At 42.3% G+C, this 25,139-nt stretch overlaps 1 protein-coding gene across 1 annotated transcript in view; it reads left to right on the top strand.

Annotated features, from left to right (window-relative positions):
- The first annotated feature begins 15,798 nt into the window (after nucleotides 1–15,798).
- The window catches only part of Mtmr9 (myotubularin related protein 9), a 40,881-nt gene continuing 31,540 nt past the window's right edge, over nucleotides 15,799–25,139 (top strand). Inside the window, exons 1-3 of the mRNA XM_004671388.3 lie at nucleotides 15,799–16,325; nucleotides 18,208–18,316; nucleotides 24,213–24,338. Of these exons, the coding sequence (XP_004671445.2) occupies nucleotides 16,144–16,325; nucleotides 18,208–18,316; nucleotides 24,213–24,338 (417 nt within the window). The 5' untranslated portion in view covers nucleotides 15,799–16,143. The remainder of the gene's footprint in view (nucleotides 16,326–18,207; nucleotides 18,317–24,212; nucleotides 24,339–25,139) is intronic.

Raw genomic sequence — 25,139 nt, forward strand, 5'->3', positions numbered from 1 at the left:
ACTGCTACCATATGATATTCCACAACACTAACTTTGACTTGCATTCTAAGAATAAATCCCATTTGACACAAAGCATAATTACTTTCACATGTGACAGGATTTGGTTCAGAAGTGTTTTGTTGAAATGTTCATGTCTGTAGTCACAATAGATAATGATCTATGGTTTTTCTTTCCTACGATATCTATGCTCATCTTGGCATTAACATAATCCTGGCATTATAGGATGAGTGAGGAAACAGTCCCTTCTCTACATTGTTTGAAATACTTCATGAAGAATTGATATTGATCCTTTTTACAAGGTTTGGTAGAATTGAGCAGAATTTATCTGAACCTAGGCTTTGTTATTATTGATTTAATCTTCTTCCTTATTGTAAGTCTGCTAAGATTGTCTATGTGGGTGTGGTGGTGCATGCTTTTAATCCTACACTCAGGAGGCAGAGGTAGGAGGATTGCTATGAGTCTGAGACCATCCTGAGACTACATAGCGCATTCCAAGTCTACCTGGGCTAGAGTGAAACCCTACCTTGAAAAACCAAAAAACAATTGTTTATTTTGTCTTGAGTCATTGTTAGTAATTTACATCTTCCTAGGAACTTGTATTTTTCACCTATTTACCTCATTTATTACTAATTAATGTTCAGAGTTGTCCTTCATAGCCCTTTGGAGTTCTGTGAGGTCAATAGCAACATTCTTTAATTCTGATTTTAATATTTAGGATTTTCTTTTATTTCTTAGTGGGATTTTGTCATTTTTGTTCTTTTTTTTTAACAGAACAACTTTCAATTGTGGGGAAAACCATAGCACAGAAAAGCTGAAAGAATACTACAATGGACTAACCAATTGTCAATAATTTATTTTTGTTCTCTGTTATAATATACATATGAGTGGATTTTTTATATATATATATTTAATACATACATACACATGTACATATATATACATGATAAACATTTGTGTACACATTTAAAAAATTTATGAGAGAGTGAGAGAGAGAGAATTGGTGCACCAAGGCCTCCAGCCACTGCAATTGAACTCCATACACATGTACTACTTTGTGTATCTGGCTTATGTGGGACCTGGAGAGTTGAACATTGGTCCTTAGGCTTCACAGGCAAGCTCCTTAACCACTGTGCTATCTATCCAGCCCTGTATACACATTTTTAAACAACAGTTGGATATAATCTGTAGATATAGTGATTGCTCATCTTTAAATATGTCAGCAGGTGTCTCTGGAGAAAAAGGACATTTTCCTTCATGATCACATTATCATTATCTCATCTACAAAAATCAACATTAACTCAATAATACCGTCTGGTATGCAATCTGTTATCATACTTCTCCCTAATTTTTTTTTAAAGAATGTTCTCTTTATTGTTTTATTTTTAGTTTGGGGGATTTTTTTGAGATTAGGGTCTCATGTAGTCCAGCCTGGCCTCAAGCTTCTGATCCTCATTCTTCCAATTCCTCCACTTCCTAAAAGCTGGGATTGCAGATGTGCACCATCACACCCAGCTTTTATTTATTTATTTATTTGTAGTACTTCAAGTTTCATCAGTGAATTTTCCCCTTTTACATTTTGTTTTGTTTTGTTTTTCGATGTAGGGTCTCACTCTGGCCCAGGCTGACCTGGAATTCACTATGTAGTCTCAGGATGGCCTCGAACTCACAGTGATCCTCCTACCTCTGCCTCCCAAGTGCTGGGATTAAAGGCGTGTGCCACCACACCCGGCCCCTTTTACAATTTTTTTTTGTTGTTGTTGTTGTTGTTTTTGTTTTTCCAGGTAAGGTCTCACTCTAGCCCAGGCTGACCTGGAGTTCACTATGTAGTCTCAGGGTGGCCTCAAGCTCATGGTGATCCTCCTACCTCTACCTCCCGAGTGCTGGGATTAAAGGCATGTGCCACCATGCCCGGCTCCTACAAAACTTTTTATTGACAATTTCCATAAATATAAACGTTAGACCATGATCATGATCCCCTCCCAATGCCCCCCTTACCTTTTTACAACTCCCCCTTCTACTGAATCCCTTCTTCTTTCCAAGTAGTCTTCCATTTTGATGCCATCATTTTTTTTCTTTCCTACTATGGAGGTCTTGTATAGGGTAGCATCAGCCACTTTGAGGTCATGAATATCAAGGCCAAATTTGCCCTTTTAAAAAATGTGGTGTCTTCCTATGTTGCCCTAGCTGAGCTTAAATTTCTAGTCTTCAGCAATCTTCCTGTCTCCCGTTCCCAAGGGCTGGGGTGATATAAGTGCATGCCACTACAAAAGCTTCACCTGTCATTTTATTTTATTTTTTTTTATGATACTGAATTCTCAGGAAAGTCTAAGGCAATGTCAGAGACCACCACACTTCATGGATATGTCTGATGATATCCTCATGCCTAGAGTGGGGTTCAGCACGTGGACAGGCATTACATCAGCAGCGTAGAACATTTTGTGGTCCCACTGTGATCACCTAGTGAAGGCAATGATCATCAGATATTCCCCTTATGAAGTTCGCTTTTCTTTTTGGAATAACTTTGTCATCTGTGGTGTGGATTTATAGATCTGAGCTCTTAAGGAAGTCATGCCAGAAAAAAAGAGGGTTCCAGGGGGAGGAGAGGACCTTGGAGGAATGCCAAAGGGGAGAAAGCAAGTAAGGGCAAGTTAATTGCAATGGCTTTCATAGTCTATTAAGCAAACTAAAAGGCTGAAAATAACATCATATGTCACAGTTAGAAGGATATATTAAGTTTGAGTTAAACAGTGTGGGAGAAGAAGATGTGTGAGTGTGACCAGAGCTGAGGCACACTGAAGTCATTGACCCTGTTTCAAGTTCAATGGCAGCGTGAAACATGGAAACATAATCATGGAATTAGTATTGTTGACCTTCCCACCTGGTTAACTTTCCTACTTTTTTTTTTTCTTTTGGTTTTTCGAGGTAGGGTCTCGCTCTAGCCCATGCTAACCTGGAATTCACTCAGTAATCTCAGGGTAGCCTTGAACTCATGGCAATCCTCCTACCTCTGCTTCCCAAGTGCTGGGATTAAAGTAAAGACATGTGCCACCACGCCTGGCACTGTCCTACTTCTTAATTAGACCTTTACTTTAGACATGCCTCTATTTTAATTTTATCTAGGTATATGCAATTGCACATTCTTCATTCATTTCACCATGGCCATGAGCAGAAAAGCACTTTGCTGAAATCATGTTTGGACTTTCTGGACATTCTCCTTACTCTTTTACCCTGACACCAGTGTCCAGGGAAGTGACATTGAACCATCTACGTTAATTTACACTCATAGAAGGGTCTCTGCAGTGTTCTTCCTATGGGAACATGGGGCTAATGTCATCTTGAAATTGGATTGGCTTTTGTGACTGTATGGATCAGTGGAGGGCAGTAGAGGGGACAGTGTGCAGCATTTGAGTGAGGTCATGAAGAGTCAGGCAATGTCCACATTGCTCTGGGCAATGTTTGATCTTGACACCTTCATCTGCCTTGAATTCAGCCTAACCATGCTGAGGGTGTTGTCATACCAACAGGGCCATGGGAATACCAACCAATTCCGAGAGAGAGAGGGAACAGGAAGAAGTATGAGGGAGAGTGATGGGAGAAAGAGAGAAGGAAAAAATGGAGGAAGAAAAGAGGCAATATGACTGAAAAGCCTCCAGCTGTCAGCTCCATCCTCCAGCTCCATTTGCTAACTAATAGCTGTGATTGTTTCAACCAGACTGGCCTCAAACTCATTTTATGCCTGCCTCAGCCTCCCAACGCTGGGATTAGAGATGTGCACCATCATGCCTGGCTTTGGGCTGAATTTTTACTTAGCAGAGCCAATAGTCCTTCCTCTTTTCACTCTTCCACTTTCATCCTACGTACTCGGTCCCAGAAATAACGAGGCTGCTAGTGGCTAAGACACAAGAATCAGACATAGGAACGTGGCTGTAATCATGTTGCATTTAAACACAGGCCAATCTATCCTCTTACTGTCCTCAGAAATTTTTTTTAAAAAAGAACTTTATTAGAGAACAAAATTAAAAACAACTTTACTGGGCTGGAATAATGGCTTTCCTACAAAGCCAAACAACCCAGATTTGATTCCTCACTATACATGGAAGCCAGATGCACAAGGTGGTGCATGCATCTGGAATTCGTTTGCAGTGGCTAGAGGCCCTGGTACACCCATTCTCAATTTCTCTCTCTCTCTCTCTCTCTCTCTCTCTGCCTCTTTCTCTCTCTCTTTATCAAATAATAAAAATATTTTAAAAACTTTATTTATTTGCATTGCTCTGTGTGTGGGGGTGGCTTGCTAGAATTTCTTACTACTGCGAACAAACACCAAGATGTTTGCATCACTTTCTGCATCTGGCTTTATGTGGGTACAGGGGAATCAAACCTGAACTGGCAAGCTTTGCAAGCAGTGCCTTTAACCACTGAGTCATCTCCCCAGCTCTAAACTTTCCTTGTTGCTGAGTGCAATGGTCCCTGAACCCTCTTTTGCTTAGTTAAGAAAGGCTGTCTTCTCCCAATACTCACATTCAGGATCCCAACAGACAAAAGCTGTTCAGACTCAGTCTCATTGATATCAGTTGAACATCAAGGCCTGGGATTGCACTCAGTCATGGTGCACCAGGTTCCACTACACTGCTAAGATTTGCTCTTGAAAGGATATCACCATCCTCTGAGCTTCACTGAGCTGGTGATAGTCACTCACCCATCAGCTTCCTCAGACCACTGAGAACCATAGGTGAGCATGCATTTGAAAACATATGTCAGCTATAATCCAGCTACTAAATCAGAACTTATCAGGGTTCTCAGTAAGTTACTGTGGTGGTTTGATTCAGGTGTTCCCCATAAACTTAGGTGTTCTGATTGCTAGGTTCCCAGCTGATGGAGATTTGGGAATTAACGCCTCCTGGAGGCAGTGTATTGTTGGGGGAGGGCTGATGGGTGTTATAGCCAGTTTCCCCATGCCAGTGTTTGGCACACTTTTCTGTTGCTATGGTCCACCTTAGGTTGGCCAGGGGTTGATGTCCACCCTCTGCTCATGTTGTCATTTTCCCTGCCATTGTGGAGCTTTTCCCTCAAGCCTGCAAGCCAAAATAAACCCCTTTTTCCCAAATGCTGCTCTTGGTTGGGTAATTTCTACCAGCAATGTGAACCTGACTATAACAGTAAAGTGGTACTGAGGAGTGGGGTTGCTGCTAGACACCTGACTATGTGGCTTTGGCCTTTTGGAGCTGATTCAAGAGGAATGTGGAAGGATTTGAGACCTTGGCCTAAGAGACACCTTGCAATGCTGTAAGTACAGCTTTATGGAATATTCTGGTCAGAGTTGAAAGACCTGAGTTCAGTAAGAACTATGTACTGTGAGGTTTGGCTTATGAGGATGAGAAAGAGCTTTGCCTGGACTGGGCTAGCAGTTTGTGTGGGAAGCCTGCTGTTATGCCTGGGTCCTGAGAAGTTGTGCAGTGTTGCTTTGCGTAGAAATGAACTGGTGTGAGCAGAGGGATATGGCACAGAAAAAATGAAATCTTTGAGTTTAAACTGCTACCTGTTCACATGCAAATTGTTTGAGAGATAGTCACTATTGAGATTGAGCCAGCTGACCTGCACTGAGGCAACACGAAGAATGTAGACTCTTTTGAAATGGTCTGAGTGCTCAAGGAGTGACCTGTTCTTCAAAGTCTGCCCTGGATTAACAAATTGGCACCTTACCTGGTATTTTGGAGTATAAGAAATGCTGGAAAGAAGGTAATTGAGTTTGCAACATGGTCTTGTGTTTTGAAAATGGCCATGGGCAGTGTGAAGCAGGTTTGCTGGTTGTCTGCATGGAGACTCCGTGGGGCCATGAGGATGAACCGTGGATTGCAGTGAAGACCCAGTAGAGATGCCGGGACCATGAGATGGCTGCTACGGAGCTGCTGGCACTGATGAAATTTTCTAGGACTGTGAGTAGCCTAGCTGGAGGAGTAGAATTGGAATGCCAGAGACTTATTGCTGTTAGAGTTATCGGTCGGGGAGATTTGTCACTAACTAGAGTTGTTGGACTTGGAGCTACAGAGTTTGGTATTTTCCCTGTTTAAATCATGTATTGCTTGAATATTTCTTTGCTATGCCCAATGCCATCTTTTGCAGTGTGAATTTTTATTCTGTGCCATTATGGGAGTTTTGGTGTTATGGCTCAGTTAAAAGATCTTGGGCTATGTGATGTTTGAACATCATTGGGATTTATAAAAACTATGGGGATTTTTAAAGCTGGATTGGATGCACTGTATTTTACATCATATATGGATATCAGTTTATAGCAGCCAGGGGTGGAATGTGGGGGTTTGATTCAGGTGTCCCTCATGAACTTGGGTGTTCTGAATGCTAGGTTCCTAGCTGATGGAGATTTAGGAATTAATGCCTCCTGGAGGGCGTGTATTGTTGGGGGTGGGCTTATGGGTGTTATAGAAAGTTTCCCCATGCCAATGTTTGGTACACTCTCCTGTTGCTATTATCCACTTTATGTTAGATAGGGGGTGATGTCCACCCTCTGCTCATGTCGTTGTTTTCCCCTGCCATCATGGAGCTTCTCCCTTGAGCCTGTAAGCCAAAATAAACCTCTTTTTCCCACATGCTGCTCTTGGTTGGGTGATTTCTACCAGCAATAGGAACGTGACTGCGACAGTTACTAATCTGTTCTTGTTTCCTTATCTGCAAGTGGGGAATGATATAGCACCACTTTCCCTCCCCTCATCATAGCCCTGCAGTATTATATATCTATGTACATATAAATACCTGCATCCATCTCTAAAGATTGGGGTGGAGAGGGCAGGATGGGCCAACTTAAGTAAGAACAGGTCTCAATAAATGTATATTGAGTGGCTTGCTAGATACAGGCACTAAGCTAGGTGCTGCATATGTTGTAGTCAATCTTGGAGTAGAGATATGACTTAGTGGGTAAAACACTTGCTACGCAAGCCTGATGACCTGAGTTTGGGTCCCCAGAACCCAGATAAATCTGGGCATGGTAGTATGTGCCCATAGCAAGATGGGAGACGGAGATAGCAGAATTCCCTGAAGCTTGTGGGTCAGATAGCCTGGCATATGCAATGGTAACTAAGAGAACTTGCCTCAAACAAGGTAGAGGATGAGAACTGAAGCCTGAGGCTGTCCTCTGACCTTCCCATGTGTGTTGTGGCATCCATGTGTCTGCACTCACACACATCCACACATACACACAAAAATTAAAACAAAAACTTCTTGCCCTCAGATGTTAACTGTCTAGTGGACAGCTATAAACTCATGAAGAGTCTCTTTCCATGAAGCATATTAAGACGTGAAATCAGAGAGAGTAATCACAGTTGTATCATGGAAGATCGCTGGGTCTGCACTTGATTGGCTGAATCTGGATTTGGATCACTTCCTGGAGAAGATGTTAAGCATTCCATGGTCCAGTCTCCTCACTGGAAAAAAAAACCAATAACAGCCAGTTATACAATAACTAGGACTTTCCTAATGAAGTGCCATGGAATGGATGATTCAAACAACAGAAATTCATTCTCTCCCAATTTTAGTGGCCAGAAATCAGATATCAGGTATCTGCAGGGTTGTGTTCTTCTGAGAGCCTGCTCTCTCTCTCTTTCTATCTCTCTCTCTCTCTCCCTCCCTCTGGTTTGTATATGGCCACCATGTTTATATCTTCATAAGAAATCTCAGATCAGGCATCTGCAGGGTTGGTTTCTTCTGAGAGCTCTCTCTGGTTTGTAAATGGTCACTTTCTTTCTGTCTTCACATGGCTTCCCTCTATGCATTTCTGTTCCTTGATCTTTTCTTCTAAGTACAAAGTTCTAGCTGGTGCCAAAATTTTAAGAAGAAACAAAAAGTTATTTAAGGATGACTGACATTAAATTTGCAGGTGAATGGGGACTGAGGATGTCTTGACAGGGAGGGAGAAGCAATGATATCTGAAATGTTGATTGATGCTGATGGGACTGTTATAAAGAGCCTTAGGCTAAGCAAGAAAAAGGAAAGGGTGGTAATAAATTATATCACAACTATAAAAACCCCAGGTCCAGATGAATTTACTGCTTAATCCTACCAAGATGCTAAAGAAGAACTAACACAAATTATCAAATTGTTCCATGAAATAGAAAGAAAAAAAACACTACCAGATTAATTTTACCATACCAGTTTTACCCAGATACTAAAATGAGATAGAAAGAGACAGATTGAGAGGGAGAAATAGACTGAAAAGGAGGGAGAGAAAGAGAGAGAGAATTATAGGATGGTATTGTAAGTGGGCATGGACACAAAAATTCTCCATAAAATGCAAGCAAACTAAATTCAATAGCACATCAAGCAGATAATTTGCCATGACCAACTTGGTTTTATTCCAGGGATGCAAGGATGGTTCAATATCTGCAAATAAATGATTGTAACCACATAATTAGCCTCAAAGACAGAAATCACATGATCATCATATCAATAGATGCAGAAAAGGTTTTTGACACAGTCCAACACCCCTTCATGATAAAAGCTCTGAAGAACCTGCTAATAGAAGAAACACAATGCAATATAATAAACCTATAGCCAATATTATTCTAAAATTCAAAGAATTTTCATTAGTATCAGGAATGAGACAAAGGCTTCCATTTTCTCTACTTTTTTGTAAATATTTTTATTTTTATTTATTTATTTGAGAAAGAGAGAGAGGAAGAGGCAGATACAGAGAGTATGGGAGCTCCTGGATCTCTAGACATTGCAAACAAACTCCAGATGCATGTGCCACCTTGTGCATCTGGCTTACATGGGCACTGGGGAGCTGAACCTGGGTCTTTTGGCTTTTCAGGCAAGTGCCTTAACTACTAAGTCATCTCTCCAAACCATTTTCTCTACTTTTATTCAATATAGTACTTTAAGTCTTACCTATAGCAATAAGATAAGAGAAAGAAACAAAAGGACATAAATAGCAAGTTAAATTATTCATATTTGCAGATGATATGATCCTATATGTAAGAGACCTTACAGACAAAATCAGAAGTCATATACCAATAATGAACATGATATGAAATGGAATTTCAAAGGGGAAAGTGTGGGGGGAAGGAGGGAATTACCATGGGATATTTTTTATAATCATGGAAAATGCTAATAAAAATTTTAAAAAAAGAAATCAGGTAAACAATCCCAGTCATAATCACTTAAAAAATATATAATCAAGGAAGTGAAAGACTTCTACAGTGAAAAGTTTGAAACACTGAAGAAAGAAATTGACCCCAGTAGGAAGAACTCATGGGTCAACAAAATGAATTAAATGAATTAAAATGAATTAAAATGACTATATTACCAAAATCAAATCACAGATTCAATGCAATTCCCATCGTAAGCCCAGTGCCATTCTTCACTGAAACAGGAAAAAAATCCTAAAATTCATCTTGAAGCACAAAAAGACACAAATATCCAATAAAATACTGAGCAAAAAGAGTGATAATGGTGGCATTGCAATATCCAATTTAAGATAGACTACAGAGTCATAATAACAAAACCAGCATGGTACAGGCACAAAAACAGATGCATAGATCAGTGAAATAAACTGAAGACTTGGAAATAAACACACAGAGTGACAGCCATATGTAATAGTTGGAATGGATTGCCCCTAATATTTTCTGGATTTTATTCAAGTTTGCATTGGATAAGCAGCCACCTGGCTGGAGGAGGTGTCACTGTGGGTAGATCCTTGGGTTCAGCTCTAAGGTGTGGTGGTGGATTTGGGATTCCAATCTAAAGATTTGCAAAGTGCCTGAGTTCAGCCTGGAGTTCCTGAAGTGTGCTTGCTTGCTTTTTGGTGGTGGCTTTTCTCTGTCTGCTTGGACCTGTGAAAGTGGGCCAGCTTCTTCTGCCATTATGGAACTTCCCTTGGATCTGTAGGCTTCAATAAATATCCCCTTCATCCATAACTTTGCCTGATTTGGAAGTTCATCCCAGTGACCTGAGGTTGTCTATTACACACACACACACACACACACACACACACACACACACACACACTTTTTTTTGTTTTTTGTTTTTCAAGGTAGGGTCTTGGTCTAGCCCAGACTGACCTGGAATTCACTATGTAGTTTCAGGGTGGCCTCAAACTCACAGTGATCCTCCTACCTCTGCCATCATGCCCATCAGAGAGACAGGACCTCCAGCTGCTGCAAACAAACTCCAGATGCATGCACCACCTTGTGCATCTATATAGCCATATGATTTTTTTTACCAAGATGGCATCAACATACATCCAAGAAAAGACAGTGTCTTCAGTAAGTGATGCTGGCAAAGCTGGAGGCCCAGACATAGGAGAATTAAACTAGATTCATATCTCTTACCCTGCACAACAATCACCTCAACATGGATAAAAGACCTCAACATAGACAAGAGCCTCTGAAATTGTTTGATGAAACATAGGGGAAATACATCAAGATACAAGCACAGGAAAGGACTTTCTGAAAAGAACTTCAATGGCTCAGGAAATAAAACCAAGAACTGAAAAATGGGATTACATGAGATTAAAAACTTCTGTAAGAAAACAACAAATTAAGTTTAAAAAATGAGCCTACAGAAGAGGAAAACTATTTGCTCACTACATATTTGACAGAGGTCTAATATCTAAATTATACAAAGAATTCCAGACTATTGAAATCAAGCAACCCAATCAATAAATGGGCTAATGAAATAAGCAGTTCTCAAAAGATGAAGTATGTATTTTTAATAAACATGTATAAAAACGTTTAGGGAGGGAGGGAGGGCATTACCATGGGATATTTTTTATAATCATGGAAAATGTTAATAAAAATTGTGAAAAGAAAAAAAAAAACGTTTAGTATTATTAGTCCCATCAGAGAAATGCAAATTCAAACATTGAGATCCCATCTAACTCCAGTCAGAATGGCTATCACTCAGAAAACAACAAATGCTGGTGAGAATGGGGCATGAAGGAAGAGAACCCTTATACACTGCTGGTGGGAATGTAAATGAACACAGTCACTGTGAAAAGCAGTATGGAGGTTTCCCCAAAACTAAAAATAGAACTACCTTGGACCCAGATATATCACTTCTGGGTATAAACTTGAAGGATTCCAAACTAACACACCACAGACATATTGTACATCTGTGGTTATTGCAATACTTGCTGTGAGAGCCATACCACAGATTTAGACCTGGAACCTATCAACAGATGATAAATAAAAATGCTATGGCTGGGTATGTGGCACATACCTTTAATTCCAGCACTCAGGAGGCAGAGATAGGAGGACTTCTGTGAGGTCAAGGCCACCCTGAGATTACATAGTGAATTCCAGGTCAGCCTAGGCTAGTGCAAGACTATCTCAAAAAAAAAAAAAAAAAAAAAAAAAGAAAGAAAAGAAAAGAAAAGAAAAGAAAAGAAAAGAAAAAAGTGCTATGTATGTATCCATATGATTTTTGACAAAGATGCCCAAGACATGCATCAGAGAAAAAAAATTGTGGTGGTTTGATTCAGGTGCCCCCATAAACTTATGTGTTCTGAATGCTAGGTTCTCAGCTGATGGAGATTTGGGAATTAACACCTCCAGGAGGCAGTGTATTGTTGGGGGCTGGCTTATGAATGTTATAGCCAGTTTCCCCTTGCAATGTTTGGCACACTCTCCTGTTGCTATTGTCCACCTTATGTTGGCCAGGGGGTGATGTCCACTCTCTGCTCATGCCATCGTTTTCCCCTGCCATCATGGAGCTTCCCCTCGAGTCTGTAAGCCAAAATAAATCCTTTATCTCAAAAGCTGCTCTTGGTTGGGTGATTTCTGCCAGCAATAAGGACCTGACTGCAACAGATAGATACACAATAGAGTTTTACCCAGCTGTCCATCAGAATGAAACTATCTCATTTGCAAGAAAATGCATGTGAATGGGGCTCATATTAAGTGAAACAAGTAACTCAGAAATAAAAATACCATGGTTTCACATTTGTGGTTCCAAAAATAACATTTTGATGACTAATACCATTTCAAGAATGGTGATAATATTAACATCTGTAAGGCTTTAAGTAAATTCTTTATATATATTATAAATGTCATCATCTTATTTGACTTACCAGAATTCCCTGAGACTCTTTTCCCTACAGTTTTGTTGGAGTAAACTTTTTTTTTTTTGAGGCAGGATCTTACTCTATTCCAGTTTGACTAGGAACACACTATGTAGCACTAGGCTGGCCCCAAACTCACGGCAATACTCTAACCTCAGTGTCCTTGGGTTAGCTTCTTTTGGTGTTCTTTCAAGGTAGGGTCTCATTCTAGTCCAGGCTGACCTGGAATTCACTATGTAGTCTTGAAGTCACGAAGATCTTACTACCTCTGCTTCCTGAGTGCCAGGACTAAAGGTGTGTATAACCATGCCTGGCTTGAATGAACTTTTAATACTTTTTATTTTTATTTATTTATTTGAGAATGACAGAGAGAAAGAGGCAGAGAAAGAGAGAGAATGGGTGCACCAGGGCCTCCAGCCACTGCAAACCAACTCCAGATGCGTGCGCCCCCTTGTGCATCTGGCTAACGTGGGTCCTGGGGAATCAAGCCTCCAACCCGGGTCCTTAGGCTTCACAGGCAAGTGCTTAACCGCTAAGCCATCTCTCCAGCCCTGGATTAACTTTTAAATCGCACAGAAAAATTGGGTTTTCGCTGGGCATGGTGGCACACACCTTTAATCCTAGCTCTTGGAAGGACTTGGCTGTGAGTTAGAGGCCAGTCTGTAGCTACAGAGTTCCAGGTCAGCCTGGGCTAGAGTGAGATCCTACCTCAAAAATAAAATAAATAAAAATAAAAATTGGGTTTTATTATGGGATTTTTTTCAAACAAAACTTATTTTGTTTCCTTTTCCCTCTTCGTCCCCTTGTGCCCTGCCCCACCATAGCTTCTACACTGCTTTTATGTCACATATGTCCTTTTGCTGTCTTCTTCCTTTCTTAAAACCTCTTGTTCACCTCTTGTGGCCTCCTAAGTAGTTTCATAACCCACAATTATTCTACAGAGCCATAGTGACAAAGATAGCATGGTCCTGACACAAACCAGACATATAAACTAATGGAGAAAAGGTCCCAGAAATAAACTCACCCCGTTATGGCCACCTGACTTTTGACACAGCTTCAGAAATATAGACTAAAATAAAAAAAGATATTTTGTTCCACAGATAGTGTTGGCAAAACTGGATATCCACCTGCAGAAGAATGAAATTAGATCCACATCCCTCACCCTCTCCAGTAAATCAATTCAAAACAGATTCAAGACTTTAATGTAAAACCAGAAATACTGAAACTGCTACAGGAAAACAGAGGGAATGCACTTCGAATTATATGTATACACAAGAGTTTTCTAAATAGGACCCCAATAGCATGGGGAATAGTTCAAAGAATAAACAAATAGGAATATTTTAGTATAATAAAAGTATATCCCATTACTTTCGAATTTCACCGCCACCTACTATTTATGTAGGGAATTTGTAATCTCTGTTGAATTTTGGATCTTCTCTGTGCTCAACTTCTTTCTATCCTTTGAGCTTCAATTCACAGGATGTAATTTTCTAATAGTCTGGTATTTTACTAGACAAGCTCATCAGTTATTGAAAATTTTCTCTTGTGGTCAAAACAGTTTATGGCTTTACAGAATAGAAAATTATTTTAACTTAATGATGTCATCTTTTCATAGTCTTATTTTCAAGAAAACAAAAAGGGAAAGTTCATGGAATTACTGGAGAATTTTTCCTCCTGTAGTAGATATTAAATTGGACTTCTATCTTGCCTGTTCATGTAAAGTATACACATTACTCAATCTTACAGATCCTTCTTTCAAATGATACTTTGGCTGTAGAACACTCCATGATTCTTCATTTTGGAAGTATATTCTCTCTTTCACTATTTGTATTTATTATAGAAACCCATATATAAAGGAAGGAAAAAATTCCAGCAAAATAATTTCATAAATAATTTCCTTCATCTTTGGTCCCACTTGATGATGTCTTTTTAAAAATTTTACAGACAGGGGCTGGGGACATGGCTTAGCGGTTAAGGCATTTTCCTGTGAAGCCTAAGGACCCTTGTTCAATTCCCCAGGACCTATATAAGCCAGGTGCACAAGGGGGAGCATGCATCTGGAATTCGTTTGCAGTGGCTGGAGGCCCTGGCATGCCCATTCTCTCTTTCTATCTGCCTCTCTTTCTTTCTCTCTCTCAAATAATTAACAAATAAAAGATATTTAATATTTTGCCTCTTTCTGTATGTCACTCTCAAATAAATAAATAAAAATGAAACACACACACACACACACACACACACACACACACAACTTTGGGCTGGAGCGATGGCTTAGTGGTTAAGCACTTGCCTGTGAAGCCTATGGGCCCTGGTTCAAGGCTCGATTCCCCAGGACCCACGTTAGCCAGATGCACAACAGGGCACATGCGTCTAGAGTTCGTTTGCAGTGGCTGGAGGCCCTGGTGTGCTCATACTTTCTCTCTCTCTATCTATCTGCCTCTTCTTCTTTTTCTCTCTCTCTGTCACTCTCAAATAAATAAATAAAAATGAACCACATTTGTTTTTTACAGACAGAAAAGCTAGCCTGGAGTATCAGGGATAACAATCTCATACAGTGTTCTGCTTTAAGGAGGGAACATTCTAGGAAGAACAAAGACAAAAGCAGCGACAAGTGTTGGTGTGTTTAGGTACAACATAGTAAGGATTTCAAATGTCAATGAAGGAAAAGCAGACCAGAACTCCAACATATTTCTTATTTTGGGATTAAAAAAAATCGGTTTAAAGAGGGAGGAAGGAAAACAAGAAAGGAGAAATTACATGACAAAATCATTGCAATTTCTGCTCAGCTGGATTGCAGTTAGTGGGGGGAGGGGGCTGTGCAGTGGTCACCAATACTTCAAGGTCTTGGAATTCAGACCTCAGGCTGATGCCAGTGTTGTAGTTACCTTCTTGTTGCTGGACAAATCACCTGACCAAATGCAACTGATGGGATGAAATTCATTATTTTGGCTTACAGTCTGGAAGGGAAGCTTCATGATGGCAGGGAGAAAGAATCGCATGAGCAGAGGCTGGACATCACCTTTGCCACATCTGGTCGAAAACAGCAGCAGGAGAGTGAGCAACTGGCTATAACACTCCTAAGCCTGGCCCCAACAACACACCTCCTCCAGAATCAAGCATTCACACACAGGGGTTTGTAGAAGACACGCACTTCAAACCACCAGAGCCAGGCTTTGCTACAAATAAACTGGGTAGTTTCAGGAAGTCACTTGAGCATCCTCATAGTGTGAAGATTAATCAGGTCCTGTCTGCAGTGTATCTGCTAACACCCACATCCCTTTTATGGCTATTTGGACGTTTTCCCTTTCTTGTTCAAGGTCACAACGCAGTGGCGCAGAGTCTGCCCGGGTGCCTAGCACACCTGGAGGCTTCTCCGTGGTCACCATCATTGCTTTGATCCTGCATCGTTTCATGGAAAAGAATTGCTACAATTTATGGCAAACGGTCAGAAGAGCCCTCGAGGAGATGTTACTCGGGTGGAGGGAAGAGAGAGACTGACTAGTATTTCCCCTGGCTTTTCACGATGAGTATTGAGACGGAACGAACCCACAGGGAGCGCGTGAAGGCGAAGACGCTTTCTCCCTTGTTAGGAACATAAATCACTGGGTCTAGCTGTTTCCAAGGAGTCAGGCCACCGGATTTAGAAACGGATCGACTTCCGGTTCCGACCGCGATTGTCTTCCCAGTTGTGCGGGCCTGGGCTTCCGCCCGGAGTTACCGTAGGGTGCGACACGAAGCAGCTACTTCCGCCAGGAGTCCGTAGCGGCTGGGGCTTGGGTCCTGGCCCCCAAGGCGACCTCTGTCTTCTTCGCTCAGCCCGGGGCGGCAGCCGGGGCTGTCGCTAGGCGTTCTCTGTGGCCGAGTCCGGGGCCGATGGAGCGGAAGAGACGCCTCGTCTAGGCCCCCCGTGGCCGGTTGGCTGCCCGCAGGCCCTCGCCGCGCCCACTCAGCCTGGGGCGGGACAGGCCTCCAGGGCCTGGACTCCGCCCCGCCGGCCAGCCCCGGGCCGTCTCGGGCTTGCGGCGGTCCTACCGTCTAGCACCTCGGGCACTTGGCAGTGTGGCCGCCACGGGAGCATGGAGTTTGCGGAGCTGATTAAGACCCCGCGGGTGGACAATGTGGTGTTACACCGGCCTTTTTATCCGGCCGTGGAGGGGACCCTGTGTCTGACTGGTCACCACCTGATCCTGTCCTCCAGGCAGGACAACACGGAGGAGCTGTGGCTTCTCCATTCAAACATCGACGCCATCGACAAACGGTGAGTGCCCCTCGCATTCCAGTTCCGCCGGGGAGCAGGGGGTCCTGCGGCGGGCGCACGAGCAGACGCTTCCCGGCGCTCTTCTGCCAGCCTGTCGCCCAACCAGCTAGCCCAGGGAGCCTTCTGGCCGACTCTCAGGATCGGAGTTTTAGCAGAGAGCCATCTGCACTGATTACCTGACTGCTGTTAAGTCTGGGTTAAGTTCTTAGTTATCACTTCAGTAGTCAGTTTTGGTGCCCGAGAACGTGTGTTTTCAGTCTTTTAAAACTCCTTCTTGGTCCATCATTCCTTGACCGTTCCTTGCCCTTCTATGAATCATTGTCAATCTCAGTTACAAAGTTGTGACTGAATACGATGACAAGTCTTAAGGACAGATTGCCCTTTATACACTAGGCCAGTCTTGAACTCCTGATCTTGCTGCCTCAGTCTCCCAAGTGAATGCTGGTATTACAGGTGTGAGCCACTCTGTCTTTACCAGTTTGAGGACAACCCAATGGAGCGAGAGCGAGAGGGAGGGAGGGAGGGAGGGAGGGAGTGAGTGAGTGAGCGAGCGAGCGCGAGAGAGAGAAAATGGGCGCTCCAGGGCCTCCAGCCTCTTTGTAAACAAACTCCAGATGCGTGTGCCCTCTTGTGCATCTGGCTAACGTGGGTCCTGGGGAATCAAACCTAGGTCCTTTGGCTTTGCAGGCAAACGCCTCAACCGCTAAGCCATCCCTCCAGCCCTCCCTCCACTGTTGTTTTTGTATTGTTTTGAGTGTTTATGTGTCATTAAAACATTTTATTTCTGTGAACTGGGGAGATGGCTCAGCAGTTAAAAGTGCTTGTTTGCAAAGCCTGTGAACCTGGCTTAGTTCCCCTGTCGCCCATGTTAAAGTCTGTTGCAAAAAGTGGCACAAGCCCCCCCAAAATGGTGCAGGGCTGGAGAGATGGTTCACCAGTAAGGTGCTTGGCTGTAAAGCCTAACTACCCAGGTATGATTCCTCAGTACCCAAGTAAAACTAAATGCACATAAGGGGTGCATGCATCTGGAGAGTGGATAGAGGCCCTGGCAGGTGTCCATATTCTCTGTCCCTGCCAGACATGGTAGTATGCCAGCATTCAGGGGGTAGGAGGATCACTGTAAGTTAGAGGCCAGCCTGAGAACTACCAGGTCAGCTTGGGCTACATTGAGACCCTACCTCGAAACCAGCGCCCCCCCCCAAAAAAAAGTGGTGCACATCCGAACGCATTAGGAGGCTGAGGCTAGAGGATGACAAGTTTGAGACCCGTACACAGGGAAGACCTTCTTCTAGTCATATTTCTTTCTTTTATAATTAAAAATATTTGAGAGAGGGAGAGAGTGTATGTGTGAACGAGAGAGAGAATGGTTGCACCAGGACCTCTTGCCACTGCAAACTCACACACACATATGCCACTTTGTGTATCTGGTATCTGGTTTTACATGGAGTTAAACCTTGGCTGTCGGGCTTTGTCAGCAAGCAACCTTAACCGCTGAGCCATCTCTCCAGCCCTCTTATCCTATTTCTTAAATTGTTTTTCTTATTTATTTTTATTTCATTTCATTTCTTTCTCTTTTTTTTTTTTTCTTCTGTTTTTGGTTTTTCAAGGTAGGGACTCACTCTAGCCCAAGCTGGCCAGAAATTCACTATGTAGTCTCAGGGTAGCCTTGAAACCACAGCGATCCTCCTACCTCTGCCTCCCAAATGTTAGTTCATTTCTTGGTCATTGTGTGTGATAGTGTGTGATAGCACTCACTGTTCTCTATTGCTTCTATAGGAAAGGCTAGGCCCTGAGCCCTTCTTTCCCAGCACTTTGTGCTTTGGCCCAAACAACTGTCCTCTCCTTTGTTCTTGCCATTTACATTGTTTGTAATTCCTTGCAGATTTGTGGGCTCTCTGGGTACCATCATAATAAAATGCAAAGATTTTCGAGTTATTCAGTTGGATATTCCTGGAATGGAGGAATGTTTAAATATAGCCAGTTCCATTGAGGTAAGTATTTTGCAAGCAAAAATTTGATGGGAGGGGGAGGCTATATTAAGACTTAACGGGGCTGTTCTGTTTCTTCATGAGGTATTTGACCATGTTCTCAGACTTAGCAGTGAAGTAGTAAATGCCTCACCCTGGTCATTGTGATATGAGTGTAATGGATTTTCTTTCTTTCTTGTTTTGGTACTGCAGTTTTGGTGTTACTTTATATGGTAACCCAATTCCATTAGTTACTTAGAAGTTCATAGAATTTTATTTCAATTACTTGATAGAGTTTCCATGAGTTCATATTGGTCAAGTAATAGATACTGTTTCCCTTGAGTATGTATGAGTACTCGTTTTGAAAGAAAAACAAAAGCTGGAGAATTCAGTAAAGAATTTCTTGGAGAAACATCAAAGTTTTCTTGACACTTCATGTTTTCTGTACAGATCTAGCTGCTTCCCCTTGTATGAGGGGCAGTTGTTGAGCTTTTTCAGTGCTCTAATGGATTTGTTCAAACAACATTCTATGTGAAATTTTAAACCAGTTAAGCACCTACAATTAGAATTGATTTTGGACATGTCAAGTGGTCGGTCTGGGTGACGGTAGAAGCCCCCGTTGACTGGGTGTTTGCCCTCTGCCCTCTGAGGGCCTCCTTGGATGCTGAACACCTCTAGGAAGAGCACGCTCTATTTTCTCGTGAATGTAGTCTCTCTTTTCTAGTAAATGCAACTCTAGACAGTTGAGCAGTAATTTTCTTTCTGTCCTCTGTCTTTTTTTGTTGTTATTTGTTTTCCAAGGTAGGATCTCACTCTAGCTCAGGCTGACATGGAATTCACTATGTAGTCTCAGGGTGGCCTCGAACTCTTTGCGATCCTCCTACCTCTGCCTCCCGAGTGCTGGGATTAAAGGCGTGCGCCACCATGCCCAGCTTCCTCTGATGTTTTTTTTAATGTATAATTTTTTTTTTACTGACTATTTCTATACTTATAGACAATAAACCGTGATAATTCCCTCCCCTTCCCCACTTTCCCCTTCACAACTCCACTCGCCATCATATCCCCTCCATTGGACTCTCTTTTATTTTGATGTCATCATCTTTTCCTCCTATTATGAGGGCCTTGTGAAGGTAGCATTAGGCACTGTGAGGTCTGTCCGGACAGTTGCATTATAAGGAGTCCTACCCTTCATTTGGCTCTTAGATTCTTTCCACCATCTCTTCTGCAGTGGACCCTGAGCCTTGGAGGGTGTGATAGAAATGTTTCAATGCTGGACACTCCTCCATCACTTCTTCTCAGCACTATGTGGCCTTTTAGGTCATCCAAGTGGTCTCTGCCATCTGAAAAGAGAAGCTTCTCTAACCAAAAGTGAGAATAGCATTAAGTGTGGTGCTTACAGGACAGTTTGGTGAGCATAGTATTTGCATTTAGCTAGACAAGAGCTGACTTTATACCCCTAAGGCTCATGACCTCCCCTGCCATAGGCTTTTAATTAGGTATTCAGTACCAGCCTTGTATTCCCTCCCATAGAGCGGGCCTCCAGTCCAAGTCGAGAGCAGTTGGTTTCCCCGTAGACAGACATGCCACTATTGCCCCTGTTCAGTTATTTGGCTTGTCTGGCCAAACTTGATGCTTCCAGTGTCCACTGTTTTCATCACTGATGACTTCTGTCTCCCATAGGGCCACATGCAGTGCAGCTTTTTCCAGCTTTCAGTCGGCTGGTCTACAGGGAAAAGGTTTTCAGCTCAGCCCCAGCTTGATTTCTCAGTGATCTTGACACCCAGAGATATGGAGTCTTCAGCAATAGGATCTTACCATCTGTTTCTGTTGGGAAACCAAGGGCCTAGGCATTAGCCTGTAATGTTTTGGAGGCAACAGGAACCTCCCTGGCCAATAGCTCACTGGAAGGTATCCCATCCCTGGCACTCAAAATTTTCTAGTATGTGCCATTATCTTAAAAAGTAGGCTTTTATATGTCTTATTCAGAATACCTTGAATTTTGATTGACCCTCCCACCCTTCTTTTACTCAGTCTCTTCCTCGGCCTCGCTTAGGCCATTCCACCCCTTGTAATCTGTTCTTCTACTTACATATATACAATACCATCCCCTTAAGTCCTTCCTTCTCCTCCCTCCCTTATAGCCTTTTTCTAGCTTACTGGCCTCTTGAACAGTAATTTTAACAGTATGATTTTTGTACTAGTTTGATTCATGAATTTTCTTAATAGCTTGTAGACTTGAGCAAAGTACCTGACCTCTCTGACAATTATTTTTCTACTTTTTGTAAAATGGGGATAATGCTTACTACCTTTTAGGGCTATGGTAAGAATTATGTTCATCGGTGTGTGTATGATGTTTAATTTAGCACTTGAAAAATTGTCACTACCATTTGAGGGCCTTCTATTATTTAGTATAGTTTCATGTGGTAGATATAGCCATATCACATAAAACATTTTTCTTTTAACTGTGTCAGTTAACATTGTGTTTATAGTATTTTTTAGATGTGTATAGAGTTGTTTTTTCTTCTGTATGGGTAAGTGACTCACTTGCTTTTTCTGTCCAACAGTGAAATAGGTTTAGGTATTAAAAGTAGGGAAATTCTTAAAAAAAATAAAGTCTATGACTAGAATTTTGTTTGGTTTTAAAACAGATTTGAATAAGTAGAGGAACAGCTGATGGGGTACTAAGTAAATGGCACATAGCCTTTTTTGCCTTTGCTTACTTTCCCTTAAGGAAATGAGAAAATGAACTGAACAGTCTGTCTCACGTAGCTGTCATTTGGAATATGATGCTGATTTGGCCCAGTTCCCCAGTGGGAATGAGAAAGCAGATTGAAGCACCGTCTCTCTTTCTGGGCAGAGGGGTGCCCAGGCTCACTTCTGATGGTGCACACGTGTGTGTTTTCAGTTGAGAGACTGGATTCTCACTCAGATGTCTGCGGTTTTGTTCTTAGCGCTCTGACGAGCAGTGTGTGAGGTGGCTGGCAGGCGAGGCTCCGTGGAGAAAGGGCAAAGCGCTCCGCTCGTTGGTGGTTATGTTCTATCAGGTTTGTTAGCATCTGACACTAAGCAGTTGTCTTAAGAGCTTTATATGACTGAAGGCTTATATAGAAGCTCTCAGCACTGAAAAGAAGCCATAAAATATGAGTTACCTTTATAATTAAACCTCAGAAAATCAGTACTGTGCTGAATGTGTTTACAGCATAGTTGAATATACATGGTGAACCTAACTTCTTGCTTTTTCCTGGTATCCAGTTGTCCCCTCCCCCAACACCCCCATGCATCTTAGTTTAGGAGTAATAATTAAATCCTTCATATAGCAGAGTCGAGCTGTTCTCTATAATCAAGATTCTCTATATTCTTAAGTTCTGCTGCCTTGAGTAGAATCTCACTTGAAGAATAAAACTGTCAAATGCTTAGTTTAAAAGTTGTAGCAAGAACTGTGATGAGGGCTGGAGAGATGGTTCAGTGGTAAAGGCGCCTGCCTGCAAAGCCTAAGGACCCATGTTTGACTCTCCAGATCCCACGTAAGCCAGCCACACAAGGTGACACATGGGCAAGGTTGCACATGTGCACAAGGTGGCACACGCACCTGGAGTTCAGCACAGTGGGTGGAGACCCTGGCATGCCAGTTTTCTCTCCTCTTGCTCTCGCTCTCAGGGGAAAATAAAAAGTCTAGTCTGTTGGGCTTACCTCAAAAAATAAATAAATAAATAAAAAGAAGTCTAATACAATTCTTTCTTGTATGTAGTTTCAGCTGCTTTTTAGAATTGAGATGTTTTCAGCTCTCTCAACATAATTTTGTTTAAATTTAAAGACCTGCCCCTTGTGACATAAAATATAACAAGTGGAAATAAGAGTGCTGATTGCCTATGTAGTGGCTCTGGCTTGTATTTAAAATAGCAGTTCCGCTGACCTGTGGCAGCTGTGACTTGGAGCAAACCTGTGCTCGACTTATTGCTTCTGTTCCTGCAGCCAAAGACAAAGTGTGTTTAAAAACATATACTGGGCTGGAGAGATGGCTTAGCAGTTAAGGCACTTGCCTGTGGTGCCTGAGGACTCAAGTTTCACTCTCCAGATCCCATGTAAGCCAGGTGCACAAGGTGACGCAAGTGCACAAGGTGACACATGTGCACAAGGTGGCTCTTGCATCTGGAGTTCAATTGCAGCGCCTACAGGCCCTGGGGCACCAATTCTGTCTCTGATAAAAAATAATTAAAAAAAGATCTTTTAAAAAGCACATATATGGAGTTGGGTGTGGTGGCACATGTCTTTAATCCCAGTACTTGGGAGGCAGAGGTAGGAGAATTGCTATGAGTTCAAGGCTACCCTGAGACTATACAGTGAATTCCAAGTTAGCCTGAGCTAGAGTGAGCCCCTACCTCAAGAAAACAAAAAACAACAACAACAACAAAAAAGCACATATATGAATATGGATTACATAGCCTTGCTTCTGTCTTTTTTCTCTTTTCTGAGCTTTGTGGGAGAAAGCTTCATGATTGATGAACAAATAGAAAAATATATATGAGTGTTAAACTGTTGAACTGGGCTGAGTAATGTGGCCCATACAATCCCAGCATTTGGGAGTAGCAGCAGGAGGATCAAGAGTTTGAGGCCAGCTGTCACTACATTGTGAGTCCAAGGCCAGGCTGGGCCACATAAATGAGATCTTGTTTTTTTTTAAACACACACACACACACACACACACACACACACAACCAGGGGCTGGAGAGATGGCTTAGCAGCTAAGGTGCTTGCCTGCAAAGCCAAAGGACTTTGGTTCAATTTCCCAGTACCCACGTAAGCCAGATGCACAAGGGGGCGCATGGGTCTGGAGTTTGTTTGCAGTGGCTGGAAGCCCTGGTGTGCCCATTCTCTCTCTCACACTCTGCCTGTTTCCCTCTCTCAAGTAAATAAATAAAAATAAAATATTTTTTTAAAAAAACAACCCACAACCAAACAAACAATACAAGCCAGTGACCTACTTTTCAATCTAGTGTTGAGTTAATCCTAGGCCATCCTTTTGTAAGGAGGTGGCTTTGTCTGAGCATTGTGGTGTCCTTAGGCAGACCACCCAGGAGGGCTGCATGAGGGTCTCCACAGTACTCTGGTTTGGATTATACCAGTTGATGAGGTCTTTCTTTGCAGCTACAGACATGCTTTTCCTCATTTCCCCGTCAGAAGGATGCGTCTGGCAGGTGAGGGAGGATGGCCAGTCTGTCTGGGCTTCCCATCTTCTCAGATTTTTCCTGATTTGTCACCCAGACTTCAAGTGTCCAGATAAAATAGTTACTGCCCAACTTGAGAAGAGTTCAGTTGTAGCAGAAAGGTGGAGTAATGGCTGACCAGTTGGCAAGGAAGGAGGAAATGAGCATGGGTGCAGCTTGTGCAGACGTGTGTGCACGTGTGGTTTTATTCTGCACTGCACCCTGGTCGGAGACAGTGGGGCTGACTGTTATTTCCTCCACTTTACAGTTTATGAAGTTGAGGAGTAGGCATAGGGAGGTTCTGTGCAGCTAGGGTTTGGAACCCGAGTCTTCCCTGGCTCCTGGCCACAGAGTAGTAGCATCCTTTTTTAAAGTTCCTAACAGGTACTGATTTTAAATAATTTACATATTTTATATAGCTCATTACTGGGTTTTCAGATACAACTGTGATAACTAACCCAAAACTCCTTGTTCCCTGATCCCCAGAAATTCATATACCTTTTGTTAAACTGCATCAGGAAGAGTGTTTCATTTCTCTTTGAGAATAGCTATGCGCCTTTTTATTCATTGTTTCCTTCAGGCAGTACTCGCTGGAACAGGCTGTGTGTCAGATGCCTAAAGACAACGTTGAAGAACTGGATTGAGAGCCATTGTTAATATTATAACTGTCCGTTAGAATGTGCTTCAAGTTGTGGCATCTTCCTGTTTCTTTCTAGGCATTGTCCACCCTGGACTCGGTCACCCTGATGTACCCTTTCTTCTACCGACCCATGTTTGAGGTGATAGAGGATGGCTGGCATTCCTTCCTTCCAGAGCAGGAGTTTGCGCTCTACTCTCCAGCTGTGAGTTAACTTTTAACTCTCATGGGTAATAGTGACAAATAACCCATGCCTTGTTTTGCTTGTGAAAATAATCACTTCTCTTTGAAGAGCAATGAGGTAAAGTATCTGCGCCGAAGTTTCGATGTCCGTATTGGCTGTTAGTCCTGCGGCCCCCATCAGGCTGAGAGTGCTGTAACTGGCTCTTTGTTGCAGCTGAAATGCTTTCTCTTCTAGTGGATTAACGTAGTGCAAATTTAGTTTTTTAAATTGTGAAATAGTATTTAGAAAGCATTAAGATTTGTATAATAGCGTGGGTATATTATGAGTTAAGTAGGTGTTTTCAAGGTGTCTTCTGTATGACCCTTCTTAGAAGGGAGTCCTTAATGTGTGAAGAATGTTGATACCATTGTCATTGCGTTTCCCTCCTTTCTGAACAGCAGGGAGGGACAGTGGATTGATGTAGGTAGCAGCTCTGTTCCAGATGAACATTATCTGGAATGTTTCATCTACTGCTTCTGCGTCACTTTATGAGAATCATTATTGACTGCATGATATCCAGAAAGCAGGCTGATAATGGTCATGGATATACTTGATGTGTTTGCCTTGGGGAACAGGAAACTGAGGGGAAAGAGCTGTCTTTTAATCTTTGACGGATATCACGTGAAATGGGGAACTTGGGCTGTGTTGTTTGAATCATGGTGAAAACTGTTACAGGAAGTTACAAGACAACAGGCATTTCTCGGCATTGAGGAAGACCTTTCTAGGAACATTGGTAACTCAGTGCTGTGGAAGCCGGCCTGAAGGATGGCGGAGGACTTAAGT

This window comes from Jaculus jaculus, chromosome 12, assembly GCF_020740685.1.
Source record: "Jaculus jaculus isolate mJacJac1 chromosome 12, mJacJac1.mat.Y.cur, whole genome shotgun sequence".
NCBI classification, from domain to species: domain Eukaryota; kingdom Metazoa; phylum Chordata; class Mammalia; order Rodentia; family Dipodidae; genus Jaculus; species Jaculus jaculus.